The sequence below is a fragment of the Neolamprologus brichardi genome, chromosome 18, assembly GCF_056152115.1.
Source record: "Neolamprologus brichardi isolate AB-2024 chromosome 18, ASM5615211v1, whole genome shotgun sequence".
In the NCBI taxonomy this organism is placed as follows: Eukaryota; Metazoa; Chordata; class Actinopteri; order Cichliformes; family Cichlidae; genus Neolamprologus; species Neolamprologus brichardi.
This window is the reverse complement of record NC_142121.1, coordinates 427,501-454,607: the sequence shown is the minus strand read 5'-3', so window position 1 is coordinate 454,607 and position 27,107 is coordinate 427,501. Positions and strand designations below refer to the sequence as shown.

At 49.0% G+C, this 27,107-nt stretch overlaps 5 protein-coding genes across 9 annotated transcripts in view; 2 read left to right on the top strand and 3 right to left on the bottom strand.

The window, feature by feature from the left end:
* Positions 1-939: 939 nt before the first annotated feature.
* LOC118455563 (uncharacterized) lies at positions 940-7,758 on the bottom strand. The gene is made up of 3 exons (XM_087831864.1): positions 7,101-7,758; positions 5,959-6,195; positions 940-2,566 (listed from the first exon to the last, which is right to left on the bottom strand). Exons 1-3 carry the CDS (start codon positions 7,270-7,272, stop codon positions 1,365-1,367), a joined length of 1,611 nt encoding a protein of 536 aa, XP_087687990.1. The 5' UTR covers positions 7,273-7,758; the 3' UTR covers positions 940-1,364.
* Positions 7,759-8,834: 1,076 nt separating this feature from the next.
* On the top strand, positions 8,835-13,008 carry LOC102785269 (uncharacterized). Its single transcript, XM_006806985.3, has 3 exons — positions 8,835-9,032; positions 10,049-10,357; positions 11,474-13,008. The coding sequence occupies exons 1-3, from the start codon at positions 8,861-8,863 to the stop codon at positions 12,475-12,477; spliced, it is 1,485 nt and encodes a 494-aa protein (XP_006807048.2). The 5' UTR covers positions 8,835-8,860; the 3' UTR covers positions 12,478-13,008.
* A 5,858-nt stretch (positions 13,009-18,866) lies between these two features.
* si:ch1073-184j22.2 (dual specificity protein phosphatase 18) lies at positions 18,867-21,185 on the bottom strand. 2 transcript variants are annotated; one of them, XM_006806986.3, is made up of 3 exons: positions 20,720-21,185; positions 20,385-20,524; positions 18,867-19,660 (listed from the first exon to the last, which is right to left on the bottom strand). In XM_006806986.3, the coding sequence occupies exon 3, from the start codon at positions 19,655-19,657 to the stop codon at positions 19,049-19,051; it is 609 nt and encodes a 202-aa protein (XP_006807049.1). In that variant the 5' UTR covers positions 19,658-19,660; positions 20,385-20,524; positions 20,720-21,185; the 3' UTR covers positions 18,867-19,048. The 2 variants fall into 2 exon arrangements, with proteins under 2 accessions (XP_006807049.1, XP_035770818.1); XM_035914925.2 differs by having other exon boundaries at positions 18,867-19,657.
* Positions 20,873-21,950, top strand: sft2d3 (SFT2 domain containing 3). The gene has a single exon (XM_006806987.3). It carries the CDS (start codon positions 20,974-20,976, stop codon positions 21,646-21,648), a length of 675 nt encoding a protein of 224 aa, XP_006807050.1. The 5' UTR covers positions 20,873-20,973; the 3' UTR covers positions 21,649-21,950.
* Positions 21,951-22,553: 603 nt separating this feature from the next.
* The window catches only part of wdr33 (WD repeat domain 33), an 18,185-nt gene continuing 13,631 nt past the window's right edge, over positions 22,554-27,107 (bottom strand). For all 4 annotated transcript variants that reach the window (XM_006806988.3, XM_006806989.3, XM_006806990.3 and 1 more), the window contains 11 exons: positions 26,768-26,878; positions 26,481-26,575; positions 26,311-26,397; positions 26,053-26,192; positions 25,809-25,964; positions 24,694-25,452; positions 24,554-24,611; positions 24,151-24,454; positions 23,859-24,019; positions 23,509-23,688; positions 22,554-23,413 (listed from right to left, as the gene is read on the bottom strand). In XM_006806988.3, coding sequence (XP_006807051.2) covers positions 23,280-23,413; positions 23,509-23,688; positions 23,859-24,019; positions 24,151-24,454; positions 24,554-24,611; positions 24,694-25,452; positions 25,809-25,964; positions 26,053-26,192; positions 26,311-26,397; positions 26,481-26,575; positions 26,768-26,878 — 2,185 coding nt within the window. In that variant the 3' untranslated portion in view covers positions 22,554-23,279. The remainder of the gene's footprint in view (positions 23,414-23,508; positions 23,689-23,858; positions 24,020-24,150; positions 24,455-24,553; positions 24,612-24,693; positions 25,453-25,808; positions 25,965-26,052; positions 26,193-26,310; positions 26,398-26,480; positions 26,576-26,767; positions 26,879-27,107) is intronic.

The window sequence follows — 27,107 nt, the reverse complement described above, 5'->3', positions numbered from 1 at the left end:
CACCGTCCGCGGGAGCGCGACAGCCCAGATTGCTTACAGCTACTTCCTGCAGCTGATATAAGGTGCAGTAAGCTGAACAGTTTGTTCAAAAATAGTAACACGACCGCACCACATGTTCTTGTTAGTAACTGTAACGGCGTTGTAACAATAGGAAGAGTAATTAGTTCAATTACTCGTTACTGTAACGCCGTTATTCCCATCACTGTTAATGAGCCAGTTAATGCTTTTTAGTGGTTAAAAATGTGTTAGCGATATTTTTCTAGAACCTTTGAAAAGCAGAAGCTTCTTGCAGCCGGGCAGAAAATAACGGCTCATCTTTAATTTTAACGTCTTCCTGATGTTGGTGCCGGCTCGGTCTTGTGACTAAACCTGTTTCCGATGGTTTGGTCATAGATGGTCACACCGGCAGCCCGCTCGAGGTCACACCGTAGCTCTCAGTGTTCATCTTGCATCGTGGCACACAGCAGCAGACATTGGTCCTCATAATGGTCAAAGGGCGTCTACGACCCTGTCCAGCTCTCCTGGAATCTCCTCCGTGCTCCTGAGACTGCAAGACAAAGCAAACTTTCTGCCACGTATATCGATGCGACACCTGGAGGAGTCGGCTGTGCGACCTCTGTGGAATCCAGGTATGACCTCACGCGACGAGTGGTGACACTGACCCTAACAAAACAACACTAGTGAGAAACTCCACCTGCAGAAGCCTTTGTTTCCCGTGAGCTTCCTCACTCCTCTTTAAATGCACATGTTTTAAATGCACAGGCTTGTGACTGCAGTCCTGTCAGAGCACATCCTCCTCAGCATCCACACTCAGATTAAAACCTCACGCAAGCTTCATTCTGACTGCACAGTCACCACATCCAAACAGGCTTTATGAGGAGGCTGTTTCAAAGGATCAAATCCACAGCAGGCAGCAACTGAGAGAAACAAACTTTATTTACACTGCACGTTCATCAGGTTACACTGGGGCAGTTTGATCACCTCTGACGGCTGATGAAATCACACAATACAAACGCAGAAGCGAAAACTGCTTTTCAGCTTCAGCGCGTCAATAAAACCACAAACAGGAATACAACATCAAACAAACACTACGCCTACATATTTTTCAATCAAGTTCACACATTTGAACAAAAGAAAATGACAAAATAACAACAATGCGATTTGTCAACCTGGGAAAGAAGAGCAGCTTCCCCTGCCCATCCTCACGAGCTCACTTTCAATTTAAAAAAATTATAAAACCAGAATCACACAATAAAAAAGTTTGGTGCTCATATTTATGTTTTTTTCTCCAATCTCATAAAAATGACACGTTTGTTCCTCAAGCTTCGTTCACGGGTATTTCTACTTGCCACCTGTGCGAGTTCTCATGTGGATGAAGGATTTCTTTGAAACTCTTCTCCTGTTTCAGAGGAACTCGGCTTCTCACATATTTTCGTTTCCTTGTGGAGGAAAAGGTGATTGCCCCGATTGAACCTCGTCCCACATTTGTCACAGCAATACGGCCCTTCGCCCGTGTGCTTTTCCTTGTGCTTTTTCAAATTGTTCAATTGAGAGAATCTTGCCCCACATATTTCACAGGAATGCGGTTTCTCACCTGTGTGAGTTCTCATGTGGCGTCTAACGGCATTTTTTTCTGAGTATGTTTTCCCGCATATTTCACAAGAAACCGATTCCCTACTTTGGTGTATTTTCCTGTGACTGTAAAAAACAGAGCTGTTACCAAATGTTTTCCCACATATTTCACAAACATACGGCTTCTCATCGGTGTGAGTGGTCATGTGGATGGGCAAATAGTTTTTATGACTGAAACTTTTTCCGCATATATCACAGGAAAACAGTCTTTCTGAGTGAACTGCCTGATGGATATACAATGCAGCACTCTGACCGAAACTTTTCCCGCATGTATCACAGGAATAAGGTCTCTCACCCGTGTGGGTTCTCACATGGCTACGCAAAGTACTGCTTTGATTAAAACGTTTCCCACATGTATGACAAGAATATGGTTTCTCACCTGTGTGGATTCTCATGTGGACAGCCAAATAGGTTCGACTAAATTTTCCCCCACATATTTTGCAAACAAGTGAATTCACATTGGTCTGGTGTTTTTTCCCCCGGGATTGATTCTTAGAAACATCAGACTTTCGACCTGTGGCAGCATCACATGGACTCTCTGAGACAGGCGCGCTCTCTACAACACCATGACGTTGGTCTCTCTTTTGTCTCTTTGGAACCGGCTCCTCAGTTTCCCTTAACCCTGACTCTTCACACTTGCTGGATTCTTCATCTGTGCTTTCACTTTGAGGAGAGTCATCACAGAGGACCTGCTCCTCGTCTCCTCCTGGTTCACTGTGCTCTCCTTCCTCAGCAGCAGTCACCATGAAGGTATCCGTCTCCTCCTTCAGTCCCAGCTGCTCTCCCTCCTGACTGCTGCACAGTTCCTCCTCTTCCTCTTTAATCTGTGGAGCTTCTGGTTCCTCCACACTGGAGCTCCTCTCCTGGTTCCAGAGCTGCTGCTCAGGGAGAACCTCCTCCTCCTCCTCCTTACAGATGTGCTGCTGTCCGAGGTCTGGAAGGACAAAGAGGATTCAGGAGACATAGAGATGTATGAAAATATCGATACATTGAAATATCGTGATATTTCGTGTAATAATACTGAATCGATATTCAAAATCAGTGTTATCGATTTTTTTTAAATTGAAAAAATTACATGCATCTACTGTGTATTTCTTTTGTATGTTGCAATTAAAACCAGCCACTAGTTTGCAGTTTTTACCGCCTTTACGTTGACGGAAAAACGAGGTGTCGCGATAACTGTAGAAGCGTCTAGTTTGCCAAAACCAAAGTGGATGTGTGGCCAGTTGTGCTAGCTCACTGATGACCAGTTTAGGGACTAACATGTTATTAAGTAACGCGTTACAGTAACTAAGTTATTATTGAGGTAATGAGCACGGTAACTGGTTATTATGCCAAAATCAGGAACACTTTCATCGTTACTGGGATTTCGAGGCTCGTTATTCGTTACTTTGTGTGTTGCGTTCGGCTTAAATTGGAACACAGACCTGAATAACGTCACACTCGAGTAAACACCTTGTATATAAAGTTCTGTGCGTCTCTCTTTTCTTTGCACAGTCGAGGAGCGTATCAGGTCACGTTTCACTGCGTGTTACACCTGTATAACCGTGCACGGGACAAATAACGACTGCAGTTTCCTGTTGGATGTAAAAAGCACACGTGACGCTGTGGCGTAGGCTAGAATCATGGCGGCAGTCGACCACAGTCCAGGCGTGGGATTTCTCTCGTGGAAATATGCACATGATTTTTTCCTTCCTGTTGGTAGGATAGTGCTAACATGTAAGCAAGCTAGAAGACTGGCAGTCTGGCTGGTATCCAGTTACAGAAGCAAAACATTAACAAGAGAATTCTGAGTAAAACCAAAGTTACTTTCCCTAGTAACTAGTTACTTTGAAAGTAACAAGTAACTTGAAGTAACTGAGTTACTTTTGATAGAAATAACTAGTAATGTTTCAAAGCTTTCAAAGGGAGAGCCACTGAATCGTGACTGTTACAGCACATAACGGACCAGTGTCAGTCTCATGTACTCCGAGCCATGCATGGCAGTCACACAGGTGAGCACGTTGCAGCGTTACTAACTGACGCTGGGGCTGAATGGGGATTGGACGCAAAGGACCTTGTTGTTGTTACCGATGATGCACCAAACGTGGCTCTCGCAGCTGGACTTGCAGGCATGACGCACATACAATGTTTTGCACGCAGTCTGAATCTCGCCTCACAGAAAGCACTGAAAATACAATCCGTGGTGCGACTTCTCGGGAGGATCCGACGTGTAACGGCCTTTTCCAGGCGCAGCACCGCAGCCAGCAGTCAGTGGAAGCAGCGCCTCCTTCAGCGACTGGCTCACAGACTGATCACGGACGTAATTACAAGATGGGACAGCTCCTGATGTGATAGAACGACTTTTAAACAGCAACCAGCCATCTGTGCAGCTCTGCTTTCTGCAGACGTCAGGAAGAGTGAATTTTCACATTAAGTCTGACATCACACGTGCAGAAGAAGCTGTCAGGGCGCTGAAGCCCATGAAGGACGCCACCCTGGTGATGTCAGAGTATGCCATGATTGGCCTGCCTTCATGCCAAGCTGGTGACATACTACCAGACTCAATGCTGTGTATTTTACTTGTGCCAAGGACAAAGCTGCAAAGGTGAGCTGTCTGGATAATTACAGGCCGATTGCACCGACAGTATTTTATCGAAGGTGCTAGATTGTGTGTTCATCGCTTCCCTGGATAATCAGCTTCAAACCAAAGCACGGCACCGACATGTGCATATACGCAATGAAACAGTCGGTTTGTGGGGCCATGAGAGCGCTCTGCTCTGCAGCAGACAGTAAATGCACCTGAGAGCGTGTCGATCAGCTCGTGTTCCTGCACAAAAACACTGAGAAAACACTGCAACATGTAAAACCTCAGATCTGAGGATGTTTGAGTCTCATGAGCACTTTTATTTAACTGAGTAAATTCTCTTTTTCAGGTTTTACTAAAAGTGTTCATGGACACTGCAGAGCTGCACTTTGTTTTATTAACACTGAATTTTAAAAGCACTTGTTTGTTAATGTTTACTTGGATTCTTCAAGCAGTGTTTGATTCATATTTGTTTACGTTAAGGTCACATGAAGAGTGCTTTGTTTTGATGCTCCAGTTTTTGGATAAGTTTACTTTACAATCATAGACCTCAGTGTTGCATGGTTACTTTTTTCATGTTAAAGAAATAGTTGATATTTGAGTTGTTTTTCTTTACCTGACATGACTTCTGATACGGCCGATGTTAATTTCTCCGTTCATTTTGAACTTGGAGTGTTTTTGTTTCATGTTTCATGTCAAACATTTAACAGTTTGGACTGTTTACTGTGAGTTTTCCTAATTAATTTCAGTCCCACTAAACACAAATATCGTCTACCCTGTGTTAGGAGACATATAGCCAGCACACCCCTCAGGAGACTCCCGCTCTACTTTTAAGATGATCCAGCCCTGAGTATCAGGTGACCCTGAATGCTCTCTTAGTTACCATGCAACAGTCCATCAGTTACCATGGCGATGTACGCAGTACCTTTGTAACACTTAAAACCTTGCTGGTGACGAATTCAGCGAAACGAGGAGACCGAGCGACGAATCCCAAACTAAGAAGCACTCAGACACGGAGAACACGCCAACGCTAACATGAAGGCATTCATCATGAATCAGTCGCTCAGCTGCACTTAAATACGACGTGAAAGTCACTACGAAACACGTCTCATTAAACTGTGACAGGCTGAGCTGTGGAGATTGAATCGATGGCCCACGGCACAGCGTGGAAACTCCTCCGCTTCGTCTAAAATAATAAATCATCCAGACGTTTTCTACTGCTCGTCTGAAGTCGAGTGGCGGGGGCAGCAGGGCAGCTCAGACCTCGCTTTCACCGCCTCCTCCTGCGTATTTGGGGAGAGGTGGAGGCGCTCCAGGCCTCAGAGAGGCGGGACCTCTGCGGCGTGTCTGCTGCAGGGCCTCCTACAGGTAGGAGAGAACACCTCACCCAGGAGCCGACGGCCGTCTCCTGTCACTGTGGAGGAGCAGCGGATGAATGAACTGCTCGCCCGACCACGAAGGCGGAGCCTGTCTATTTGCACCGCTTGTATCTGCGATCTGTTCACAGAAACATCAGGCGATCTCAGCAGCGAAGCGCCACCTGGTGGCAGATGGCTGCAGAACATTAGGACACTAAACTTGAACGACATCAGTTGTTAAAATTGTAACAATCAGATGAAACGACCACGTCTGGTAACCAGTAACAACAGCCACGATTGGTCGAGCAGTCACACATCCACCTTCTGTCCTCCTGAAACATCTCTGCATCTTTAACGTCCCGCAGAGCTGTGATCAGGATCCTCCCTCAGAGGGACACTCACCTGTCCTGTGCAGCTTGATTTCAGGTTTCCAGGTGATATCCAGCAGTCTGCGCTGACGCTCCATCTCTTCCTCGTGCTGCACGGGATCATTATGAACTTCAGGCTCCTCCTTCAGTCCCAGCTGCTCTCCCTCCTGACTGCTGCACAGTTCCTCCTCTTCCTCTTTAATCTGTGGAGCTTCTGGTTCCTCCACACTAGAGCTCCTCTCCTGGTTAAAGTCACGGTTCTGTCTAAGTTCTGGAGCAACAAAAGGGACAAAAGAAAAACATAACTCATGGAATTATTTTAAATAATAATGATTTCAAAGGTGGGAAACTGTTGACTCATAACAGGATTTGTGTGACCAGGAAAACTGAGTTTTTCTAAGACAACACAGAGCTGAGGCTGCAGGAAGTGGGAGGCATGTTTTCCTATAAGCACAGCGGCAGCTCACACTCAGGAATCGTTAAATCAAGCATCCAAAGGTTCTGACAGTGAAGAACATTTACAGCTAGTTTAAGGCTCCTGTGCTAGCGCCCTGTGAGTCACTGCCAGACTCAGGGCTGCGTACTGAAACAGTCGGTTTGTATAGGGTCACATATTCATCCATCCTCATGTGTTTCATTAATGCCTTTGATCCAGCAAACCACAGAAAACATGTTCCCGGATACATCGTGAGGATTCTCTCTTACTGGGAGAATCCTCACAGGTTAACTGGGTTAACTGGGGGAGCGGGATATCTGCCCCCTCTGGTGTCAGCCAGGGTGGGAGCACGTGTTTGTCCACGCAGCTGAGAGCCTCTAACATTGGATCTTATGAGTGCAGATGACCAGCCTCGTTCTGGACCGTGTTTCCGGAATGCAGTAAGCTAGGGAGCTGATTGGAGATCGTAACAGCCAATCGGCACACTTATAACTGTGTACAGAGAGTTGAGCGCACAGAGCAGAGATCTGAGCGGAGGCGCTGTTACTGTGTGGATAACAGCAAACACTGAAACTCGTTTCCTGCAGCAGAAATGATTAAATTAAACTTTTCTTTGCTCAAAATATTTTTTTCTCAAAATGCAACACGTTTCTCACGTGCTCAGCTGATCCCGACACGTTTCCTTTGTTAGCTAAAGAGGAAGGTCCTGCGCCAGTCCACGCATGCTCAGTCACACTCACCCACTCTGTGCAGCTTGATTTCGGGTTTCCAGGTGATATCCAGCAGTCTGCGCTGACGGTCGATCTCTTCCTCGTACTGGACGATCGTTTTTTCAAACTCCAAGAATATTTGTTCAGCAGCAGCAGTTAGTCGCTCGTTGATAAACTCTCTCAGATACTGAACTGAAGGCATTGTTGCTGACACAGCTCACACACTCGGCTCACACACTCAGCTCACACACTCGGCTCGGGCCACACACGAGGAAAGTGAACAATACTTCCGCTTTTCTTTGTTTACTTCCGCTGTTCCTGTGTGTGCCAGCTGTTTCCCATGCCTGGATCCTGTCGCTGTGATCAGCCCTCTGTGTCGTCACGATCAGCTGGGTGGAGACTGTTGTTTACTATTGTCAGCTGTTTAATATCTGCTGATTCAGGACACAGAGTGACAGGTGTGGTTTAAATCTGATCAAAGTTCACAGAGGAACCAGCTCACTTTGACCTTTACAGAGGAGTCTGTCTGAAAACGCTGTCAGGGTGGTGCTTGTCGTGTGAAGCGTCTGATGAGGTTTCATCTGAAAACGAAACGCAGCTTTTAAGCTTCTTAAACACAAACGTGACAAACTCCTGGATGTCATCACAGAGGGCTGATGTGGACAAACATCACCAGGTGACACGAGAACCAACAACACCTGGAACATGACTGATGCAGCCAATCAGGAACAAGAAGGTGTGAAGCCCCACCCACTCCTGAGCAGGAAACCCTGAGGGTTTTTTTTATTTTAAATGAACTTTATTTGTCGACAACAACATGAACATTAGTTATCCATGCATCTAACATGTACCGTGAGCATCACAGCAGGAGAAAAAGCAAAAGAAAGGTCGATGTGGAAACGGAGACAAACGTGTGAACAAAGAAAATCATGATGTGCAGCTCAGACAGACGAGGCCTCCTAACATCATCTGGGTAAATCTCATTTATGACTTTAAAGTTAACCTCTTTTACTTTAAGGGGAAGTGAGATATACTTTCTTCTTATCACCTCAGCCTCCTTGGATTCAAATTCTTTTAGAATATAAATTCTTTGGGTTCGGACAGATTTAATTTATCACAATATTTCTGATCGCCTTGTTTGTAAAGCTGCTGTCAGCAAAGTGAGCTCTGCAGAGCCTCTCAGAGTCTCCTCAGTGATCTCAGAGGGACGGCTTTGGTTAGTTTTGTCACTCTTAGCATCATCTCACATCAAACTCCTCACAGAACGTCTCATGTTTTAATAAAACCCCATTTTCATCCATAAAACGAGCTACAGCACAAATCCCTTTGGCTCTCCACTCATCCGTGTACACACAGTTTCTACACGGACGGACATGCCTGCTGCTCCGGGAAACACCGAGTGATGAATGTTATATTCTGGTCTCATTCTATTTCCTTCCCAACGGGGTAGTAAGTTTTATTAACAAGTCATGCGACTCAGATTGGTCCTCTGCCATGTACAACAGCAACATACAGCCTAACGATCCTTACTTGTGTGACACTCTAAAACGTCCGTGCAGCAACACAATCCATTGTGGAACAAACCGTCTTGCAAACAATAATTCACATTATTACAATGAACGAAGAAATACGAGCCTGTTGCTGATACACTCCTCACCAGCAGGTGGCGGTTTCCCGTCCACCAGGAGAGCTTCGCTGTGACACGAAGCGGAAGTGAAGAGGAAACAGTGCCAGTGTTGTTGTGCGAGCCGAGTGTGTGTGAGCTGAGTGTGTGAGCTGTGTCAGTAACGATGCCTTCAGTTCAGTATCTGAGAGAGTTTATCAACGAGCGACTAACTGCTGCTGCTGAACAAATATTCTTGGAGTTTGAAAAAACGATCGTCCAGTACGAGGAAGAGATCGACCGTCAGCGCAGACTGCTGGATATCACCTGGAAACCCGAAATCAAGTTGCACAGGACAGGTGAGTGTCCCTCTGAGGGAGGATCCTGATCACAGCCAGGGCCGTGCAGAGATGTCTGAGGGGCGGGTGCTCGAGGACACACTGTATCACTGTCATCAGGTGTGTTTTACCTGGTGGGTACACGGTTGGAGGGCAGGCTGTTGATCTGAGGCCGAGCTGTCAGACACTCTCCAGTATACTGTAGCCACAGGTTTGCATCGTGGTGCTGATCCAGAATCCTTCCCTGATTTATTCCCAGTGCTGTAATAATAAAATCTATGACGAGTCAGTTTGTCGGGCAGAAAGATGATTCAATGTCTAAACTGTATATGATAATGTTGCTGCTGTAAAATGTTGCTGCATCTGAAATGTAAATATAATATAATCAGTTTTTCATGTGTTTTCTTTAAAACACAGTGTGGATCTAATATGTGGATATGCATATCAGTTTCCCCTGCAGCGCCACATCAGCCAGGCGGCAAAACGTGCACGCTCTCTCTGCGAGCTTGTAACCAGTGCGCTCTGCCTCCGAGGGCGAGCATTGGTTAACAGTCGTCATGTGACTGATGCAAGTCAGATCGAAGGCAGAGAAGAACACGTCTGTGTTTGTTATCACGAGGACTTTCCTCCGCAGGTCTTTGGACTTCAGGCTGTTTGTGTGTTTCAGTGAACGGTGCATTAAAGGTCTTTCTCTTCGTGGGAAAAAAGAACCTGGTTGGAGACGTTAGTTCTGCCTTTTGGCTTCAGTTTGCGCTCTCCATCGTACCTGCAGCAGCTCGTCACACGCACAGTCTGAGATGGCGTGCAGGTAGATGGGCGATGACATCAGAGTGGCGTGAGCAGGTGGTGGAGGTGCTCGTGGGTGGCTCAGGGAGGACATGTTGGCGACCTTTGACTCTCACTTTAATAATAAACGTGTTACAGAAAAAAGCGCTCGGCGTGTATTTATACTCACTTTCATATAAAACATGTAAAGATGAACCCTCACACACACGAGCGACGCAGTCATGCTGTAAAGTCTTTCTTCTGTCCTCCAGACGTCCCACAGCAGCAGGTCTGTGAGGAGGAGGAGGAGGTTCTCCCTGAGCAGCAGCTCTGGAACCAGGAGAGGAGCTCCAGTGTGGAGGAACCAGAAGCTCCACAGATTAAAGAGGAACAGGAGGAACTGTGCAGCAGTCAGGAGGGAGAGCAGCTGGGACTGAAGGAGGAGACGGATACCTTCATGGTGACTGCTGCTGAGGAAGGAGAGCACAGTGAACCAGGAGGAGACGAGGAGCAGCTCCTCTCTCACAGCTCTGCTGGAGCTGAGAGCCAGGATCAACGAGGAAACAAGGATGGAGCGTCAGGTGAGAAGTTGTGTTCTTATGAAGTGTGAGACGAGTTTGACTGAATGTGGTCGTTTCACTGTCCAGAGGCGTCCAAACAGCTGAGGACTAGAAATGTCTTCAGGGGAAAAAGCAGTGATGTGTTTTCAGGGGTCAAAGACGAGCTTTTAAAGAGAGCCGCTCCTTCACCAGTGACTGAGGTCAGTGTAACGACGGCTGCTTTCTTTTTGTGTCTGGATGTTCTCATAAATGTTGCTGAATCACTTTGACACTGAAAACTCTTCACAAACTCGAGTCCTCCTGGTAGATTTAACTGGTTTTCCAGCTCCTTCAGAATCACAGTGTCAGAATCTTTGTTCTCTAATCGTTTTCCCTCTCAGCCATAAAAGGCTGGTGGGCTGTTGTCGTGACCCTGCCGAGCTCCGATGTTGTTCCTGGATCTGCTGGAGCCACTCGCCTAGCTTGGGAGTCACCACACATAGTGCTCCGATTCCCACTAGGACCACTGTTACCTTCACCCCCCACATTTCCCTTTCTGTGCCCCGCTCATGTTTTGACCCATGTGCCATCTTACCGACTATGATGCCTGACAGGAGCGTCCACGTGGTGCTGAGGCAGGTTATTGGTCGGTAGTTGGAGGGGACCGGTCCCTTCTGGGGGTCCTTGAGGATCAGGACTGTCCAGCCTTTGGTTAGCCATTCTGGGTGTCAGCCTTTTCTGTTTTGTGGTGAGACAGTGAGCTTGGCCATTGTACTTTGTTTTCTTACAGACTGTCTCTTAGTTTTGCTTCTTAGCCAGAAGGGGGCGATGTGTTTGTTGTTTTGGCTTCTAAGACCCTGACGCTTGGAGCTTCCCTGTTGTATTTTGGTCCTAATTGGTTCATTTGCATTAATTGTAAAATAAATTGTGTTTTACTGACGTTAACTATGCGGTGGTTAATAGTTTTTTTCCACTTTGTGTTACACCCCATCTCGGATAACACTTTACTGTTATGTGGGCTGTAACAGCTACACCTCCCCAGCTGGGTCAGGCTCCACCACCCCCACCCCCAAGACCTGGGACTGGATCACCATTTATGAAAATGGAGACAATTGTGAGTATACTTACTCTTTTCTTGTTTCACTTTTGTCATTTCAGAACTCCCACATCACCAGAATGTGAAGGAGGTTCTCCAAGAGCAGCAGTTCTGTAATGCAGAGAGGAACCCCAGTCTGGGCCAGGAGGAACCACAAGGACAACTTTTGCTCGAGGACGGGACCAATACCTTTATGCTAACAGCTACTTGTGAGGAAAGTGACCACAGCGACTCAGAAACAGATAGCGAGCAGCTCCTCTCTGACGACTCTCCTGAAACTGAAAGCAGAGATCAAGAAACGAGCAAGCAAGAAGGGTCGGGGTTAACTGAAGATGCAGGGTCAAAGCCAAAGAAGGGACGTCAGGGAAAGGAAACTTACCAGCTCAGCTTGCCGATTTCAGTGAGCCAGTGTAATGAGACTTTCAGTATGTCCCGGGGAAAGAAGCATCACATGATCCAAAACAATGTGAAACTCTACGTGTGCAAAATATGTCGTAAAATTTTCGTGAGAAGGTATCACTTGTCTATGCACATGAGAATCCACACAGGTGAAAAACCATATTGTTGTGAAACATGTGGGAAACGTTTCAGTATAAAACGCAGTTTGGCTCGTCACATCACCGCTCACACAGGAGAGAAACCATATTGCTGTGAAACATGTGGGAAAAGTTTCAGTGCTAAAAATAGTTTGTCTTACCACATCACCACTCACTCAGGCGAGAAACCATATTCATGTGAAATATGCAGGAAATGTTTCGGTCAAAGCAGTGCTCTGTATCTCCACAAGAAAACCCACACAGGCGAGAAGCCGTATCATTGTGACATTTGTGGGAAAAGTTTTCGTCAAGCTGGTCACTTGTCTCGCCACAAGAAAACTCACACTGGTGAGAAACCATATTCTTGTGAAACATGTGGGAAAAGTTTCAGTCAAAGCAGTGTTCTGTGTGCGCACAAGAAAATCCACACTGGGGAGAAACCTTATCATTGTGAAATATGTGGGAAAAACTTTAGTCAAAAAAGTCACTTGTCTCGGCACACAAAAACTCACACAGCTGAGAAGTTGTAGTCCGTTTGAAAGACTGCGTTCTTCTGTCGGTCAGTAAAAATAATGTTTCAGTAACAGGTGGAGTAGAGAGAGCTCAGAAGTGCCTTTACTTTGTCACATTATATGTGGTTTGTCAAATAACATCAATTCAATTCAATTTTATTTATATAGCGCCAAATCACAACAACAGTCGCCTCAAGGTGCTTTATATTGTAAGGTAGACCCTACAATAATGTACTTCCTATCTTGTCTTCCGTTCACTCTCAGTAAGTTCTACGTAATCTCTGTTTATCTTGATCTGATGCCTACTTTGTCTTTTGTCTTAATTTTGAAATAGTCCTTTCGTACTTGTTTAATCTCACCAAACACTCTCTTATGTGTTTGTGATATATTTGTGCTAGGTCCCTAAATATATTTTATCTTGAAATGAAGCTTCCACTGTGTGTTTTGTTAGTATTTGTAACTGTAGGAAATTTGTATTCTTTTTTTTTAACCTTTCCTAAAGTTGTTTCAGGATTTGGAAGTGATACTAACAAATTAGAAAAAAATGTGGTTAACATGATGTGAAAGCTGTATAAATAAAGTTTTCTTCTATAATTTCTGGTTATTCAACATTTAATTTTACAGACTGCAGGTTCTTGCCTGCCTTTCTCTCCACGAGTCTCCTGGATAAAGGCCTAACAGAGCTGGAGAGAAAGTGAGTGGACTTCTTTAATTTTTACATTTCATCCACGAAGCTTCTTCAGTTCTAAAACCAAGTGGTGGAGAGTCCCAGGTATTTAAAGCCCAGTGAGAGGGTCGCTGACCCACTATTGAAAGTGTGAAAAAGAGTGTGGGCCATTATCAGCCGAGAAACCATTGAGAGAGCTTGCCTCACCCTATCATGTGACCTGCTGAGAACACTTGATGTGAGCAGGGGAAGGATCTGAGACTGCATTGTAGGTGGCATCCTCAAGAGTGACCTTTGACCTTTAGATGCAGATGAACAGCTGAGTCTTGTCCTGTTGAGGTGGTTCTTCCTCCATGTTGGCTACAATATGTGACACCGATGAGCCCATGGCACAGCCACGTTTTTGTAGAAACCCTCGCTGTATTTAAAATATGTGGTAGTGAGGCAGAGGTCTAACAGTGTGCAGGTCTGAGTGGGACTCCTTTGTGGATCTTTGGGAGTCCACAAAGAAGAAGGCAAAGTGGACCCAAAGGAGTACACCGAGGACGGCTGTGTAAGTCCCGGTGTGTGTGGCATCCACAGGAACCTCTGAATCTCAAGCTCGTATAAACTGTTTCTACGAACACCAAAGAGCGAAAACAACAAACAGTTAACGGTCACATCATTTCATAAAATGTCCATAAACAAGCAGAACAGAGCCTCGATAGCACGAGATAACCGAGCGAACAGTACACTTTCTGAAAGCAGAGATTTCACAGATTCCTAAACTGCGGGTTTTGTCACGCTCCAACGAAAATTTACCGAACCAGCCGCAGAAGCTGACCGCTCGATAATAACATAAAGTCAGACTTTTCCCGTTGCTTTCACAGCATAAACATCCATTTGAGACTACAGCTTGTTTCCTGACTAACTCAATCTCCCACAATGCCTCAGAGCTGTTTCCTGCTAAAAAAAAAAAATCACAGTTTTCTGCCCAGTTACGGACATTTGATTGTCTGTACCCATGTGGATGCCTTGGGTACAGATGGTGGTATGTAGGGGGGTCAGTGAAGTTGTTGTAGGTAACTGATGACTTTGTTTTTGTGGGGTCTCGTTTTATGGTTTCATGGGTGTTTTTGTCACTGAGGAGTAATTTTGGTGTGATAATCAGTTGAGTTTAGAACAGCAGTTTCCCTCCTCCTATGGTCTTCTTTGTTTACATTGTGAGGTTAGACAGAATTTCTTGAACTGGAGAGAGTAGCCGAAACCTTCATCCTCAGTAGGTAGAGTGGTGACCCAATGACCAGAAACCTGGGCGCCCAATGGCTGCCCACTGCTTCACTGAGTGAATGGGTTAAATGTAGAGAGGAATTTCACCATGGAGACCAATAAAGTATACGTTATCCTGAGTTATGTTAATGTATTAATCCCTGTTGTGGCCCATTATGGGCAGCTTTTGTACAGACATGACCAAATTGATTCCTCTGGCTAGCACCTGTCTGACAAGTTCTTCACCCACTCATCCTGGCTGGTTGTGGTGTCTTCATGTTCTCGTGGTGTGGGCATTGATTCAAAATGGAAAGTTTTTTGTTTGCAGTTTTTGGAGCTTCTGAAGTTGTTTTTCTTTGCCTTTCATGTGTTGTACCAACTGAGCTGTGTCCACAAACTTGGGAAACAAACAGTAGGAGCACAGTGAGTTCCTGCAGGGTCTTTTTAATCTTATTTTGGAGTCCATCTATAGTGGAATGGATCTATCCTTTCACTCAGCAGCTGGTTTAATGCTCTCCATAAGATCTGCTCGGCCCTGTGACTCCTGACTATGGACCATCAAAACTCTTGGAAAGCAGTCTGTTTCTGTCAAACAGACTCAGCAGACTGCAGTCACAGTGGCTCCTGTGGTTGAGAAACAGAGCAGATGGATTTAAAAAGGCATGAAGAAGGTAGTGGTAAAAAACGAACCAAACGTGTTTCACATGATGATGTCTTATGTGTTGGTACAGGGCATTGATGATGATAACAGTGGGTGGATTATATTCTTAAACTTAGTTACAGCGCTTTCGGAAAGACATCTAATGTGATAAAGTCTACTCTCCACTGCTGTGTAATCAATTATTGTAAATGTAAATGTAATCAGGAAATGATCAGACAGGAGAGGGTTTTCAGGAAACACTGTTAAATGTTCAGTTTCTATGCCATATGTTAAACTCTGGTAATTGGTGATTCTGTTCTGTCTTCCAGGGGCCAGAGCAGGTGACACTGAAGGAAATTTTAAACTGCTGGCTAAGGGTAAACGTAAATTCAGTAAAATCATAATTCACGTCGACAGTAATGACACCGGGTTATGCCAATCGGAGGTCACTAAAATCAATATTGAATCGGTGTGTAACTTGCTAGCCAAAACAATGTCGGACTCTGTAGTTTTCTCTGGTCCCCTCCCCAATCAGACCAGGAGTGACATGTTTAGCCGCATGTTCTCCTTAAATTGCTGGCTGTCTGAGTGGTGTCCCAGAAACAATGTGGGCTCCATAGATAATTGGCAAACCTTCTGGAGGAAACCTGGTCTTGTTAGGAGAGATGGCATCCATCCCACTTTGGATGGAGCAGCTCTCATTTCTAGAAATATGGACAAATTTATTAAACCCCCCCCCAAAATATAACTGTCCAGAGTTGGGACCAGGAAGCAGAGTTGCAGTTTTACACGCCTCTCTGCAGCTTCTCTCCTCCTGCTACCCCCCCCAAAAACCCATCTCCATAGAGACTGTGTCTGCTTCCAAAAAGACAAAAAACAAACTAAAAACCAGCAACAAACAACTTAAACATTTACAAAGAAAGAATAATACAGTATCCACATCTGAACCAAAGAGTAAAACAGTGAAATGTGGATTATTAAATATTAGGTCTCTCTCCTCCAAGTCTCTGTTACTACATGACTTAATAATTGATCAACAAATTGATTTACTCTGCCTTACAGAAACCTGGTTGCAGCAGGATGATTATGTTAGTTTAAATGAATCAACACCCCCGAGTCATTCTAACTACCAGAAACCTCGAAGCACAGGCCGAGGGGGAGGTGTGGCAGCAATTTTTCACACCAGCCTATTAATCAACCAAAGACCCAGACAGACTTTTAATTCATTTGAAAGCCTGATGCTTAGCCTCGTCCACCCCTGCTGTGAAACTCAGAAACCAGTCTTACTTGTTATCATCTATCGTCCACCTGGGCCTTACACAGAGTTTCTGTCTGATTTCTCAGACTTTATATCTAATTTAGTTCTGAGCTCAGATAAAATAATTATTGTGGGTGATTTTAACATCCATGTAGATGCTAAAAATGACAGCCTCAACATGGCATTTAATCTGTTATTAGACTCAATTGGCTTCTCTCAAAATGTAAAAGAACCCACCCACCACTTTAATCACACTCTAGATCTGGTTTTAACATATGGCATAGAAACTGAACATTTAACAGTGTTTCCTGAAAACCCTCTCCTGTCTGATCATTTCTTGATAACATTTACATTTACAATAATTGATTACGCAGCAGTGGAGAGTGGACTTTATCACAGTAGATGTCTTTCTGAAAGCGCTGTAACTAAGTTTAAGAATATAATCCACCCACTGTTATCATCTTCAATGCCCTGTACCAACACAGAGCAGAGCAGCTATCTGAACGCTACCCCAACAGAGGTCGATCATCTTGTTAATAATTTTACTTCTTTAACGAGAGCGTCCTCGCTGGTATAACTCTCAAATTCACATCTTAAAGCAGCTAACTCATAGCTGGAGAGGACCTATAGCTACTTTTAATATTAATTTCTACTTTTAGGGGAAGGAATATTTTGTGGACCTTCTTAAGCCCACTGACACACTTCCTGTCGTGGAAGTCTGGGACGAGGGGGCTAACTTGCCCATCCCTGAGGGTGAGATCTCTGACATAGTTGCAATGCACAGAGCAGAGGGCTCCTAGTTTGGATGAAAGTTCCTAAAAGCTGTGGATGTTGAAGGGCTGTCCTGGCCGGCATGTCTCTGCAACATTACGTGGAGATGTGGGGCGGTGCCTCTGGATTGGAAGATGGCAAGAGGAGCTCTAAAAAAGGGGACTGGAGAGGGGAGTGTGTCTGTTAGTGAAAATTATGGTTTTCGTCCTGGTCGTGGAGCAGTGGATGAGCTCTTTAGCCTCTCAAAGACATTCAGTGGTGCCCAACCAGCCAGCTGACTTGGGACACCAGTGGGGGGGAGGGGGGGGGGGGTGTGCTTCGGAAGTATAGTGTGTATTACTGTAGGGTCTTTACAATATTAAGCCCCTTGATTTGGAGCTACATAAACTGAAAGTGGCTCTCTGTTACAGTCACTCGGTCCCTGCAAACATCGCAGGAGCTTGGTCCACATTGTTAGCTGTAAGTGGGACATGGCCCGGGCTGCCCTTTGTCAACGGTTCATACTTGTTATGGACACAATATCAGGTCATAGTGGCGACTTTTATGTTTCACTACATACTCAGCTACAACATGCTCTTAAACTTCTTTAAATGTTCTAGCACAACATCTGTCACGTGTTCAAAATACCGCTACATGTTCTATGTGTGACATAGAACAGCGCCACCTGTGGTATGTGAGAGCTGTTACAGGTCGAGTCAGTCACCATAAAGGTATCCGTCTCCTCCTTCAGTCCCAGCTGCTCTCCCTCCTGACTGCTGCACAGTTCCCCCTGTTGCTCTTTAATCTGTGGAGGTTCTGGTTCCTCCACACTGGAGCTCCTCTCCTGGTTCCAGAGCTGCTGCTCAGAGAGAACCTCCTCCTCCTCCTCACAGACCTGCTGCTATGGGACGTCTGGAACAAAAAATACATAAAAAAAAAACCCATGAAATTTGCAAATGTGATGCCAAAAAATTCTGAGAAGTTTTTGTTGAAGGCTTTGATAGAGAGGATCAGATGTGTGTGTTTGAAGGGGCCACCGTACCTGCGAGATATAAGAACCAACATCTGCCAGGAAAAAGTCCCACAGTGCTTCTGTGAGGGTTTTTATTTTTGTTAGTACAAGAGGAAGCATAGTTTTTTCTAATCTTATACATTTTTATTACATTTATTTCATACTTTTACATCTGAACAGAATCATCATTAGACTCAAAGCAAGAACAACACATAGTCAATGCTGGTGGTGCTGAGGTGGACTCAGCAGGGCCCGGGGCCATGTGTCAGCTTGGTCAGGCCCTGCTGAGACAACTCGAGGAGTGAAAATGTAAACATGAAGAGGGAAACTGGCCGGGAGAAAGTGAGAAGAACTGAGCATGCTCAGAGACCTGCTCCAGCTGTGTGCGGGGATCCAGGTGTGTGCGGGGATCCAGGTGTGTGCGGGGATCCAGGTGTGTGCGGGGATTCAGGTGTGTGCGGGGATCCAGGTGTGTGCGGGGATCCAGGTGTGTGCGGGGATTCAGGTGTGTGCGGGGATCCAGGTGTGTGTGGGGATTCAGGTGTGTGTAGGGATCCAGGTGTGTGTGGGGATCCAGGTGTGTGCGGGGATCCAGGTGTGTGCGGGGATTCAGGTGTGTGCGGGGATCCAGGTGTGTGCGGGGATCCAGGTGTGTGCGGGGATCCAGGTGTGTGTGGGGATCCAGGTGTGTGCGGGGATCCAGGTGTGTGTGGGGATTCAGGTGTGTGTAGGGATCCAGGTGTGTGTGGGGATTCAGGTGTGTGCGGGGATCCAGGTGTGTGCGGGGATCCAGGTGTGTGCGGGGATTCAGGTGTGTGCGGGGATCCAGGTGTGTGCGGGGATCCAGGTGTGTGCGGGGATCCAGGTGTGTGTGGGGATCCAGGTGTGTGCGGGGATCCAGGTGTGTGTGGGGATTCAGGTGTGTGCGGGGATCCAGGTGTGTGCGGGGATCCAGGTGTGTGCGGGGATCCAGGTGTGTGCAGGGATCCCTCTGACGATCCAGGTGTTTGAATTTCAGACTTTGATGGTTTTGGATCCCCTCCTGGATCTGTTTGCTGATGATGTCACCTGAGCACGTGACATCAGCGGTGACCTGGGCACCAGTGTTAGCAGGCCCCTCTGCTGCTGAGACCTGGGCAGCCGCGGTGTCCCGGGCGGCGTCCTGGGTGGCGGCTCTGGGGCCACCCTGACGGTGTTCCTCCCGTACAGCCTCTTCTCGTACTGCAACAGCTGCTCCCAAAAGCCGGCGTTCAGCCGGATGTAGGGCCGGCTCTCCTGGACCCAGTGGTGTGCCCGCTGCAGCGTCACGCCCCTGTAGCGCATCAGGTACGCCATCACCAGTGCTGGAGAGCGGCTCATCCCGGCGGCACAGTGCACCAGTGTCCCGCCGCCACAGTTACCATGGATACGCTTAGCCACCCAGTCAAAGTAATCCCCGAGGCGGGCGCTCGGCAGGTCGGAGACAGGGACCCGCAGGCACTCCACCCCTGGGTAGGCGGGGCAGGCGTGGCTCAGTGTGGCATTGACAATCAGAGTGATGCCTTTCTTCAACACCAGTCCTGCGTTGAGAGGGGCGTCGGCCCCACTGAGAAACAGGGTGGGGGTAATCTGAGAGACCGCCATCTGCTGGAGACACAGAGAGACGTTACTGCAGCTCAGAGCGGTGAATTCACGCCTGCACTGGCCAATCACAGAACAGCACACCTGCGAGTTAGTCGCCATGGTCTCCGTGTTAAAATAAACACGCTTACGGCTGATCTCAAACAAACACCTGTACGAGGGAAGGATGTTTTTAAAACTCACCTGCCTGTATTATCAGCTCATTAGAGCCCAGACCCATTTATACTTTCAGGAAACCTTGTTAGCAATATGGCTGCTGTGAGGTTACAGAACAAACAGACCATACAAGGATTCTGATTGGATTAGCAGGTATGTGTGCGTGTCTGTGTGATGCTGGTTCCGATGTTTAAAGGATTCTGGGTCACATGTCAGGATGTAATAAGAAATAATCTGAAGTCATATTTATTTAACCGAACAGAGGAGCGGCGTGTGAGAAAGTCCACCCCTGCTACTTCCTGAGGGATCGGACTGTTTACGCTTGTTGTTCTCACTCTCGCCAACACAGTCAGATGACAGCATGGACGTCACACCTGCTGGTGCGAGCTGCACTTTGATGTTGTCCTTTCATCAGTTTGCTGTCACCTGTACAGGCGTTTTTATGACAGACGTATGCAGGAGCACACGATACAGAACTCAGTTATGGACTCTACTGCTTCCTGTTTTGGCTTTTTGTTAAATAAATCATGACTGTTGTATTTAAATGGGTTTAGATGTGTGTCATGTGTGTTACCTGCTGCCCGGTGGTCCTCTGACTGCTGCTCTGAGTGACACACACACACACCCTAGATGGCTGTGTGTGTCAGTCCTTCAGCCAATCATCTGAAGGGTTAATTTTAGGACAACAGCTGAAAACTTCCTGAAGTCATGTGACTGAAGAGGAGAAATCAGACTCCAGCACACACACACACACCCACACACACACACACACACACACACACACACCATCATAATGAGTGTGAATTCATCATTAAGAGCAGTTTGATTGACAGCTGCTGATATGGCCCTGAAGGCTTCACTGATGTTGAAATAAGTGTTTGACTTGATTATATAAACTTCCCTTCTCACCGCAGTTTAATTTTATTTATTTAAATCTAATTTCCGTTCTCTCTCTCTCGGACTTCCGGCCTTTGCTTCGGTTTGATCCGGTGACGTCACAAAGCCCGTCACGTGTCTCCCTCTGCCGGTGAACTCAGGGCAGGTGCAGTTCTATTCCTGACCTCCGGGAGGCGGCGGCTTGCCGAGCTGCAGGGAGACTCGGAGAGCAACCAGCGAAGAAGAAAAAGTATTTTGCTAGCAGTTAGCCTGTTAGCCGGGCCGTCATGGCAGACCTGAACCGACAGCTCCAGGAGTACCTGTCTCAGTCCAAAGGCGGCGGCGCAAAGACCATCTCCCAGTCCGGCTCCAGCACCGCGGTGGATCTGGGCGACCCCGAGCCCGTCCCGGGCAGCTGGTTCGGCCGGTGGTCCAGCCCGTGGTCCGCCAGCACTTCCGGACAGAGCTCGGGCGGAAGCGGCGGCTTGTCGTGGCCGTGGTCGGCCGAACCGGATCCCTGCCTGCCGGGCATGAGCCGCCGCCAGCGGCTGCTGGCCTTCGGCGTGTGCGTGTCGTTTTCCGCACTCTGCTTCGGTTTGTCGGCGCTGTATGCCCCGCTGCTGCTGCTCTACGCCCGCAAGTTCGCGCTACTCTGGTCGCTTGGCTCGGTGTTCGCCATCGCGGCCGCCGCGGTGCTCCGCGGGCCCAGCAGGCTGGCCGCCGGCCTCCCTACCTCCCCCGGAGCCGCCGTGTACCTGTGTGCTCTCGGGGGTACCTTGTACGCGGCGCTGAGCCTCCACAGCACCGTGCTGACCGCCCTGGGCGCCGCCCTGCAGGTCGCCGTCATCGCCGGCTGCCTGGTGTCGCTGCTACCGGGAGGCAGCGCCGGGATCCGCTTCATGGGGGGCATGGCGGCGTCCGCCATCAGGAGGACCGTCACCGGGAAGACCATGCCGATCTGACCGGGACCCGGGCATCGAGAGGGGGGGTTGCTGTGGAATGTCCAGGGTCCAGATTAACGACATGACTTTCCTCTGATTATTGACTGCTGATGGCTTACTGCAGAGGAACACTGAACCCTGACCTTTGACCTGCAGGACTCATGAGAACACTAAAGCCTGACCTTTGACCTGCAGCAGGGCCAGGCTGCTGGTGATGAACTGGGGACCAAACAAAGACTAAAAACTGAATTTCCCTCTGATGCAGGTGTTTTGTGTTTTTTAAATAAATGTGATTTAAGTTTAACTCAGAGATTAAAAACAACCTGAACATCTGTCTGAGTCATGTGTTTTATTTTCTAAACATGTGGCACATTGTAGTCTGACCACATCAGGGGGGGAAGATGATGTGACGTGAGCCACCTGTAGATTCAGCAGAGGTCTTTGAACGCATCATCACAGGACGTTCCTGTGTGAGGGGTCAGAGGTCACAGCCTGATAGCCACAGTGTTCAGTTGGAGGGCAATGTAAATTTCAGCAGCACATTATGAAACTAATGATGAAACTGACATCACAGAGAAAACAAAGGAGCCGACTGAACGCAGCGAGGCTTCGGTTAATGAAACTTCAGTGAGCTGTGTCAAAGTGAGGCGTCTCTTTTGTACGTTTAAACTAAACCACAGCAGGTTCCAATGTTAAGGAGATTAAACTGTGACGAGCTTCCTGTTTGTCTGATATCTGCAAACTGTTTAATGATCAGTGCTGTTTGACGTGGAGCTCTGATTATCACCACACTGCTCCTGGAGGAAGTCGTCCGACGAGGTTTTTACACTAAGAGGTGACTCGCCGAAACTGAAGAGTCCACGTGAACCCAGGATGAGGACAGACTTTAAGGTCCGTTTGTGTCTCCAGGAATGTGACGGTCCTCAGGCTCTGCGTCCACCTGTGTGTCCTTCAGGTGAAGACTGCAGTCGGCTGCACATGAGCTTCTCTGAAGGTCAGCTGACGCTCCCGGGGTACAAACTTTCCTTTATTCAGTAGTTACACAGACAGCGAGGTTACATATCAAACAGGAAATGAAACGTTCAGCTATGATTCATGATGAGCCAGATTCAGCCCTGAACGCAGGGAAGGTCCTGACGCCCTGTAACAGGTGCTCACCTGTACGAGCTCAGCGATGAACCACCTGACACAAGCGTGGCCGCACCGCGCTATCAAACCCCCGAACAAAATCCTTTTAAATAAAGTTTCACAGCTGGTTTTAATGTTCAGTGGGAGCCTCAGAGATTCTGAGCTGGAGCGCCACAGGAACAGGAAAAACTTTATTCAAACAACACAACAGACCAATGCCCCCCACCCCCACACCGTGCACAGGTGGAGTCGCTGTGACGAGTTTGAAGTGTGAATCTTTATTGTCCACCTCAGTGAAAACACAAACATAGAAATCTGTTACAAAAGGACAAACGCTGCAGACGAGGTGAATAAAAGACGCCGGTACAGTCTCTGCAGCACCAATCACGAGCCAGAACAGGCCTCAGCCTGTCACATGACCACGAGTCCAGCAGGAAGCCCCGCCCTCAGTCTGTGCAGGGACCAGCAGGGGGATGACCAGAGGAGAGGAGGATCATGGGACTTTTGTTCTTCTTTCTCTAACACTACCGGCTCCGCCCCCCCCGTGGTGCTCCTCTGGGTGGCGGTCCTCCTCTCCTGGGGCCTCCTACGGGGCCCCAACCGCCCCGCCCACCTCGACCAGACGGGCCATAACCGCCATCCTCCCTCTGCGGGCGACCTGCTCGACAGCAGAGCGGGAGGAGGAATTCATTTTTAAAACAGGTGAGAGCGTTACAGCAGACTGAAAACACGTAAGAAAAAAATGTCGCTCACCTCCGTCGGGTCGCTCTGACTCGTGATCTCGCGGGTCGCCAGTTCCTGGGCCATCCTGCCACGGACGCTTGCGGGGGGGAAGCGACGCCATGTCCATCCCCTGCATGGAGGAGGGGCGCTCTCGACCGGTCGGAGTCGACCCGTCGTGCATCTGCTGCCCGTCCCGATAACCATCGTGACCTACAGACAGGAAGAGGCACCGCCACAATAAGAGTTCAGCCTCCGTGTTTTTTTAAAGCCCAGGCTCAGCTGCAGGTTTTCTGGACTGTGTGGACTCGGACCTGATTCTGGCGTTCCTGAGCCTGCAGTAAGAGGGACTCAGCAGCAGGGGGCACCAGAACCAGACTCACCTCCTCCTCTGGGCGGAACACCTCCTCGAGGCGGCCTCCCGTGGCCTCCGGAGTCCCAGCTTCGACCCATCTCCTCAGCGCCATCGAAACCCTCCTCCTGGCCGCCGTAGTCATCGGGGTAACCTCGACCGCCAGGCCGGCCCGGGCCGCCTCCTCTGTACCTGAAACAGTCCAAAGCCACAAACTCATCAGGTATTCACAGAGATCAGGTGAGCACGCCCCCTGCTGGACTTCAGGCACAGTGCATGACCCTACAACCATCGTTGATTACAGTCTGTGATCAGGGACTCACCTGTCATCCCTCCGTCCTCTAAAGCCTTCCCCACCGAACCGCTCGTCGGGTCCCCAGTTCCCTCCACTCCCTCCTCGGTGTCCTGCCCCCCTGTGGCCGCCGCCTCCTCCTCCCCCCTGGTATCCTGGTCCTGGCCTCCAGCCTTCCTCTCTGCTGTGGAAATCCTGGCCTCCGTCAAAGTCCTGCGACCCATGTCGGCCCTGCTGGTTGTCTCCCCAGTATGACCCTGAGCCCTGGTCTGGTGCCCCTGGACCCTGCCGGTCCGGAGGGCCCATGTGGTGGTTTGGAGGTGGCCCTCGAGGGTCTGATGAATAAAAGCAGTGACTGTTAGGACTCAAGAAGGCAAAATAAACCAGGGCCCCGAACAGGACCCTGAGAATAGCCACATCTGACTCAGTTTTACCTTTGTTGTTTGGCCCCTGCTGCCCCATCCCGTGCATCATGGGCCCCGAGTTCTGACCCTGCAGAGACCACATGAAGTCAGCGTCAGTCTGTCACACACGGGGCTGATTGTGGACCAGCCAAACATCTACAGGAACTCACCTGGTGCTGCATGTACGGGGGGCCCTGCATGTTTCCTGGCGGCCCCTGCATGTTTCCGTGGGGGCCCTGCATGTTAACAGGGGGCCCCTGCATGTTTCCATGGGGTCCTTGCATGTTACCAGGGGGCCCCTGCATGTTTCCTGGAGGTCCGTGCATCCCTCCTGGGGGCCCCTGCATGTTGCCCATGCCATAGTTGTTGGGCATGTTCCCATGTGTCCTTGGTGGGGGCCCCATCATCCCCCCCTGCATAGAACTCTGGGGGCCCATCAGGTTCCCTTGAGGTGGCATCATGGCCCCCTGAGGTGGGGGTCCTTGAGGATCTCTTGGACCCATTCCTCGAGGGGGTGGGCCCATCATGCCACCAGGGGGCCCCTGCATCCCTCTGGGTCCCATACCATGGGACCCCTGCGGGCCCATGTTTCTTGGGGGGCCGGGATGTCTCTGGATACCTTGGGACCCCTGCATGTCCGGTGGCCCCATCATGCTCTGAGGGGGCCCCTGGTGAGACTGGGGTCCAGAGGGTGGGCCCATCTGTCCAGGGCCCATAAATGTAGGCTGCATGCCCCCAGGGCCCATTGGGGGGCCCATGGTGTTGGACATCTGTTGAGGAGGCATGTTTGGAGGACAGCCCTGCTGACCAGGAGGCATGGAGCCCCCGGGACCGCCGGGGCCCGGGAAGGGGGGCATCGAGCCCTGTCCCTGCGGGGGGCCCATGTTCCCATCCGTGTTCATCTGGTTCATTCTGTCCATCTTCATTTGCTGCAGAGAGAAGAACAACCAGGGTGAGGAACCAGTTTCATTAAGGCTTCAGTGCTCATACGAAGGTCGCACAGCCGCTCGTCTATCGATGTGTCTGCATGGCAACAAAATGAAGTCTCACGCTTTCCTAAAACAAGCTGAGACACGGGTCACCGTGGAAACGGGACCACAGTTCAGCTTCTGGAGTAAAACCAAATGTTGACGGTGACGTTCAAAGCAAAGCTACAGAAACACGGTTAACGCTTCACGTTTTCGAGGCGCAGCGCGTATCTTTGCTCCGTGGGATTAATCGGGAAAGCGTTTCAGGTTGAGCTACAGCTGAACTCGGCCGGCGGCGGCAGACGCGAGGCGCTCACCTCCAGCAGCATGGGGTTGGTGTACTGCAGAGCCGCCATCTCCTGCTCGATCTCCGCCTGAGTCTTCTTCTTCATCTCCACTTTCTGCTCCACCTTCCTGTCTTTGGACAGATCTCCAGAAGGAGGCATCACCGGCACTTTGTTCTCCGCCCAGGCCTGTGAGGAGAGAGACATTTGCATTCAGCGTGCCGACGACCGCGCCTTCAGGAGGCGGAGTTTAAAGTGCGGCGAGTTGACTGCTCACTTGTTGGAACTGCGCAGGGATCGGTTTGGCGTACGGGACTTTCTTCTGAGGGACCTTCTTAGCGTCTTTGCCCATGACCTCGTCCACGCCCCAGTCCAGCCCGGGGATGGACATCTCCACCTCAGGATCCGCCTCTTTACCTGTGGACAGAGTCACACCTGTGTGAGGAAGAGAGTTGCGTCCGTGCGCCCTGTTCAGTCGCTTCTGTCCTCTGAGACGTTGGTTCAGCGGTGAGCCGTTCACGGAGGTCAGACTTACTGCTCTGCTCTTGCTCCATGGCCGCCTTCAGCTGCTCGGGGATGCCCATCCCGGGGATGGCGGCGATGCTGTTTGGCTCCACGTCGTCTGAAAATAAAAGAGCGCAGCGGAATCAGCTGAGGACAGAAAAACCTGCAAACGCCGACAGTCGTTCGTGCTCCACGGCTCACCGTACTCCACGCCGTCCTCCGACATCCCAGGCAGCAGGTTCAGGTTGTAGCGGTCTCTCATCTTATCGCCCGGCCGGTTCCTCGTCCAGAACTTGCTGAGGAGGTTAAAGACAGAAGACTTTAGAGAGCGACTCTAGGAATCAGCCTCCATGTTGCCCCAGCAGGCGGTCCTGGTTCTGCTGAGGAGCAGGACCGCCTGCTGGTTCTGGACCAGGACGATCAGCAGCTGCACATGGAGGAGGAGGAGACCACGATAAGATGAAGAACACGGCGAGGTGTGCGAGTACCTGGTGTGGTCGTTGGAGCCGGAGCACAGGATGTGACCCAGCGGGTGCCAGGCCAGACTCCAGATCATCCCCTCGTGAGCCATCTCCATCCCCCCGACCTCCTTCTCCACCCTGACAACACCAACGGAGACAATCGTTTAGCAGAAGGTCGCGATGCTGTGTGACGCCATTACTCCGGTTTAGTAACCTGAGCACACCTGCGTCTGCTTTATAGACTTCTAACTGCTGAGGCCACGCCCACACAGATTTGTTGGCCAATCATGCAGAGTGATACTCAATACCTCAGGTTATGTGTGTGGGCGAGAACAGGAGCTAAGAGAGTGTATTAAAAATGGCAGGA